This window comes from Etheostoma cragini, chromosome 3 (genome assembly GCF_013103735.1).
Source record: "Etheostoma cragini isolate CJK2018 chromosome 3, CSU_Ecrag_1.0, whole genome shotgun sequence".
In the NCBI taxonomy this organism is placed as follows: domain Eukaryota; kingdom Metazoa; phylum Chordata; class Actinopteri; order Perciformes; family Percidae; genus Etheostoma; species Etheostoma cragini.
Genome location: NC_048409.1, coordinates 28,128,481 through 28,134,615, shown reverse-complemented (window position 1 = coordinate 28,134,615; position 6,135 = coordinate 28,128,481). Strand labels below are relative to the sequence as shown.

The 6,135-nt window shown below is 39.3% G+C and overlaps 1 protein-coding gene and 1 non-coding gene across 2 annotated transcripts in view; one reads left to right on the top strand and one right to left on the bottom strand.

Annotated features, from left to right (window-relative positions):
* ech1 (enoyl CoA hydratase 1, peroxisomal) overlaps window positions 1–4,043 on the bottom strand; it is a 10,513-nt gene extending 6,470 nt beyond the window's left edge. The window contains exons 1-2 of the mRNA XM_034866602.1: window positions 3,687–4,043; window positions 1,609–1,777 (exon numbers count right to left, since the gene is read on the bottom strand). Of these exons, the coding sequence (XP_034722493.1) occupies window positions 1,609–1,777; window positions 3,687–3,720 (203 nt within the window). The 5' untranslated portion in view covers window positions 3,721–4,043. The remainder of the gene's footprint in view (window positions 1–1,608; window positions 1,778–3,686) is intronic.
* Window positions 4,044–4,553: 510 nt separating this feature from the next.
* Window positions 4,554–4,716, top strand: LOC117942612. The gene has a single exon (XR_004656161.1). It is a non-coding gene; the product is annotated as a U1 spliceosomal RNA (small nuclear RNA).
* Window positions 4,717–6,135: the final 1,419 nt, after the last annotated feature.

Sequence of the window (6,135 nt, the reverse complement as noted above, 5' to 3'; positions counted from 1 at the left end):
CCGGGCGCCCGCTTCACCAACTGAGCTACCCGGGCGCCCGCTTCACCAACTGAGCTACCCGGGCGCCCGTTTCACCAACTGAGCTACCCGGGCGCCCGCTTCACCAAGTGAGCTACCCGGGCGCCCGCTTCACCAACTGAGTTACCCGGGCGCCCGCTTCACCAAGTGAGCCATCCGGGCGCCCGTTCAACATTGATTTTAAGTCATTTGGGGGCTAGTTGCTTTTTAAATCTTGGGCAGTCATCCTCTGCCTGTCATTCTTTAACCCTCATGTTGTCTTCAGGTCAAATTTGATCCGTTTTCAAAGGGGTTATTATACATCTCAAATAAATGAAGTCAAAATACAGGTGAAAAATGTTGAAATATTTTTTTTTTAACTACCGAAACTTCATAAAAAACTTTGTAAAAAGCAACAGAGAAGTTGAGAGAAGGGCAAAAATGTTTTTCATGGTCACAAGGAAGACAACACAAGGTTAAACGGGTAATATTCAGCAACTCAACTGCAGAACATTGCTCAAAAGGATTAAAAAATAAAACAGATTAATACTTTAAACATGTCATATGTAAAAATACAATAGAAAAAAGCAACATACTAACAGCATGTTAGTATCTCTGCATGTTAGTATCTCTGCATATTAGTATCTCTGCATGCTAGTATCTCTGCATGCTAGTATCTCTGCATGCTAGTATCTCTGCATGCTAGTATCTCTGCATGCTAGTATCTCTGCATGCTAGTATCTCTGCATGCTAGTATCTCTGCATGCTAGTATCTCTGCATGCTAGTATCTCTGCATGCTAGTATCTCTGCATGCTAGCATCTCTGCATCTCTGCATGCTAGCATCTCTGCATGCTAGCGTCTCTGCATGTTAGCGTCTCTGCATGTCAGTGTCTCTGCATGTCAGTGTCTCTGCATGTCAGTGTCTCTGCATGTCAGTGTCTCTGCATGTCAGTGTCTCTGCATGTCAGTGTCTCTGCATGTCAGTGTCTCTGCATGTTAGTATCTCTGCATGTTAGTATCTCTGCATGTTAGTATCTCTGCATGTTAGTGTCTCTGCATGTTAGTGTCTCTGCATGTTAGTGTCTCTGCATGTCAGTGTCTCTGCATGTTAGTATCTCTGCATGTCAGTATCTCTGCATGTCAGTGTCTCTGCATGTTAGTGTCTCTGCATGTCAGTATCTCTGCATGTTAGTATCTCTGCATGTTAGTATCTCTGCATGTTAGTATCTCTGCATGTTAGTATCTCTGCATGTCAGTGTCTCTGCATGTCAGTGTCTCTGCATGTCAGTATCTCTGCATGTCAGTATCTCTGCATGTCAGTATCTCTGCATGTCAGTGTCTCTGCATGTCAGTGTCTCTGCATGTCAGTGTCTCTGCATGTCAGTGTCTCTGCATGTTAGTGTCTCTGCATGTCAGTGTCTCTGCATGTTAGTGTCTCTGCATGTCAGTATCTCTGCATGTTAGTGTCTCTGCATGTTAGTGTCTCTGCATGTTAGTATCTCTGCATGTCAGTATCTCTGCATGTCAGTATCTCTGCATGTTAGTATCTCTGCATGTTAGTATCTCTGCATGTTAGTATCTCTGCATATGGATTTAAACAGGTTCCTGCCTCCAGAAGGCTTTGTTCATGGCGTTGCGTTTCTCCGGGCGGTGCAGCTCTACGTGCGTGATGGACTCTGCTGGGTGGGAGATGGCGAGGGTGGTGTAAGGGGGCACGGCCCCCCCCGAGGACGACATGGCCCGGACCACAGCCGGACCGGGGAGCCGGGACCTCCCGTCTGAGAGGGAAGGGACGGAGGGACACAAACAACACAGTGAGTTCATCCAAAACAACCGGGACGGGACTAAAACCTGTGTAGACAATAAACTGTTACAGTGACTACAGAGATCAAGGGAAGCTAAAGGGCTGCCATGGTAACGGTTTGGATCAGAAAAATCATCAAAAAACAACATATTTTTCTGATTTATTAAAATCTTTATTTTTTTCCTCTGTCCGAATTTTTTAATTTAAACTTTTGTCTGTTTTAATCAAGACTTTTGTTGCTTTTCCCGATGCCTTTGTCACTTTTTTGATGATTTTTGTTTTGGCACTTTGGACATTTTGTGTCACTTTTTCCATTGATTGTTTTTTTTTTTTGACTTAAATAACTTACATAATTCTTCAAATGCTATTCAATTAAATAATACACCCAAATTCAATGAAAGTAGTGAACTGATCAGAAAATCATCCAAAAACAACCAAATTTTCTAATTTATTAAAATCTTTTTTTTTTAATTAAAAACAAATACCTAATATTCCAATTCCAGCTTTTCTAATTATAATGCTGTAATGATGAGCCATCTTTGTGTTTTTGTGCTGTTATTTGGATAAAACAAGACATTTAACCCTGGTGTTGTCTTCTTATCGACCACAAAACACGTTTTTCCTCGGTCCAAATTCTTAAATTTAAACTTTTGGCCGTTTTTATCGACTTTTCCCGATGCCTTTGTCACTTTTTTTTAACGATTTTGTTGATTTTGTTTTGGCACTTTGGACATTTTGTCACTTTTTACAATGTTTTTGTTAATTTTTTAACTTAAATTAACTTAAACAACTTAAATACTTCTTCAAATGCTAAACAATTAAATAACACACCCAAATTCAGTGAAAGTAGTGAACTGATAATTTATTTCACTTGTGAAGAGCGTTTTACGAAACCATCCAGGATATTTTTTTGACCATTTAGTTGAAAGAAACCCAAAATTCTGATAGAAACTTTTTTTTTTTTTTTTAAATGGGTCAAATTTGACCCATTTTTTTTTTAAAGAAAAAAAAGAATGTGATGGAGGTTCATGCCATTTTGTGGTGTTTTTTTTAGTTCAAAATAGATTATATACAGATTAATTACTGAAAAATAAGCTTTATTTCTAGCCCTGATTCAGGGTATTTTATCTTTCCAATGCAATTAAAACAGAATATCCTGACACAGAATGTTAAAATATTTTAAATCAACATTAGTGAAGTATAAAGTGTCACACAGGAGAAATAGGAGTAGACATAGTAAATATTAGGCCGGTCAAAGGATGTGGCAAAGTGGAGTTTTTGTCTATTTTGCACATACAAAATACCTCTTTGAAATGGAGTTATAAATTATTAAATACATAGAAGTAATCTGTGACGTAATGCTGGTAACACTACTACCTAAATAATCTGCAATGTTACCCTCCTAGACACTTAAATGTGTAATTCACAAATAAATGGCCGAGAATAGTTAATGTAAATAATGTATACAGCTTTTTAATGTAATGACACTCGTCACACTATGTCATTTTATATATTATTTATCACTATTTTCTGACATTTTATAGTCAGCATGTTAACCGGTTATGAAAATAATTATAAATGACGAGTAAAGTATAAAAAATAGATATTAGAGCCAAAGATTGTTATATATAGTCTATGATTAGAGTCCTAAGTGAACTCTACAATACCACCTTGCATGCTGCAAGAACAACAATTGCTGGTGACCTTTCACCCACAAAGCCCTACAAAGTTGTTTTTAACCCAGTTAAACGATCATTTTTCTCCAAACTAGCGCGAGCTAACAGACCTGTATAAATCACTTTGGATTTCATAAACATTACATCGCGTTTTTCATTAATAATAAGACGACAAACAGCAAACGACCCCAAACAATTGTCACTTACATGTCGCGAGCGCTGACCTGACGACTGACAGCATCGCCCTTTGACCTTGCACACTGTTTAGAGGTCAATGCAAGCGCAGCGAGCACAGACAACTTAATTAATAATTAATTAACTAACTCACTGACGTTAGCGTGAAGCCGCACTGCCGCTAGCTAATGCTAACTAGTTATTACCAGCTGCCTCTCTCTGGTCGAGGTGGCTGCTCTCCCTGACGTCCGCTGCTGTGTCTGGTGTGCACGGTGCGCGCCAAAAGAGAGTTTGCAGCCACTGAATGTAACAGCGAGCGCACTAACTAACTAAAGTTCATTAAACCTTCATACTACTCCTTCATTAGCTCAATCTCTTATAGAAACAGCCTGCTACGGTGGCCGATGAGGCAAACTCAATGGAGCGAATTCATTGGTAGTCTACGGTGAAATGGAGCGATTTCATTGGTAGTCTACGGTGAAATGGAGCGATTTCATTGGTAGTCTACGGTGAAATGGAGCAATTTCATTGGTAGTCTACGGTGAAATGGAGCGATTTCATTGGTAGTCTACGGTCCAGTCGATGCTAGCTAACTTAGCTAGTGACGCTATCATGAGTCAGTTTTTTAAACCGGTCACCCGTGACACACACACCTTGGAAGGGGCGGGGGGGCGCTTTCCTTCCCTCGTGGTCCGCTGACACATTGTCTCCGATTAAACATGATACGTGTTTGTCAGCCATAGTCAAGTGTTTCCTCACTCTAAGAGTTATGTATGTTATCGTCTCCTTATCGACGACTCTGGTGGTTTTAGTATTAAAAAAAAAAAAAAAAAAACTCAGCACCGTTAGTCAGCATGGTGTTTCAGTGAAAGACTGCCCTGACTCTGACGTGTACAACTCATACTTACCTGGCAGGGGAGATACCATGATCAACAAGGTGGTTCACCCAGGGCGAGGCTTGGCCATTGCACTCCGGCCATCTGACCCCTGCGAATTCCCCAAATGTGGGAATCTCGACTGCATAATTTGTGATAGTGGGGGACTGCGTTCGCGCTCTCCCCTGATAACATGTGGAATAATAAGAAGGATCCTGAAAAGTAATACATCGGGCGCAAACAGCTCTGTTGATGTGCTTCTGTGCGCATTGATATTGTTTGCAAGTAGGTTCCTTACATGATGAAGTCAGAAGGTGTTACGGCTCTAGTTGCTGAGATAGTAAACTACAGCTAAATTTAATCTATTTTGAAAAAAAGTATCCATAGGTTGTAATTAACACATACTATGACTTTTTAAATTATAACTTTCGATGATTATCCAATTATAGTATTTTTGACATACTAAGACTTATTTTTCTTTTTTTTTTAATACTTTTTAACATACTATACTCTGACTTTTTTTGACATATTATGCTATGACTTCTTTTGGATAAACTATACTTTGACTTTTTAGTGATCAATCCCGTGTTTGTCTCCCGAGCTTTCCATTTTCTGTCCTTAGTTTATGTTGAACAATAACAATAACCAGTCACATTAATCAGTGTGATAAATGCCTGTTGCTCTCTTTGAAGATTTAAGGATGAAAGGATGAAGTCAAAAATATAATGAAAAATGAAATAATCAAAAAATAATCAAAAAATCTCAAAAGTATGAATATGGTACGTCAAAAAAAGTCATGGTATCTTAATTCATAAAAGAGTCTCACCCATCATATTTAGACACTGATAGTGTCCAAATATATATTTAAAAAAACATTCTAACCCCAGCTCTGTCTTCAGTTTTTCACTACTCATTTGATAATGTAGTCCACGTTCAGTAAGAGGTATGTAGCTATGTCACAGTGCAGTCGCACTAGTGGATTGATTGATGACCATGATTGCTGATTGACAGCATCTGTGAAAATGCAAATGAGCCAGAAACTGTGTGTTGACTGTGGAGTATAAAACAGGCACATTGAGCGTTACTCCAGAATGAGCTGCTCTTTCCATCAACATACCAGCTAATTTAAAGCTTCTCAGTTCCAGTTGACCTCCTGCTTTAGAATGGGTGAGGTTTTAAAGCTGTGTTTTTGTATATTGTTGTGATTTAAGGTTGTATATAATACTGTGGTAGTGTTTCACTTGCTGAGTTTATCTGATGTGCTCTCATTCTTATCTTTGGCTTAGCTGCAACAAAAGTGTTGATCGTGTATGCCCACCAGAGCTCTGCCTCGTTCAATGCTGCAGCCAAAGATGCCGCAGTAGAAGTTTTAGCTGCTCATGGCTGCACAGTAGAAGTATCAGACCTGTATGCCATGAAGTTTAAAGCACCTGCTACTGCTGAGGACATCACTGGTATGTTAACCTTTTACTTGAACTTAAAATCTTGCTTGATTGTGTTCTTCAGAATTGAAGTATATTATCTCTGTTGGAGACGTTAAGAATGGTGAACACTTCTGCTATGCGGAGGAGACTAAACTTGCATGGGAGGAAGGAAAACTGTGTGCT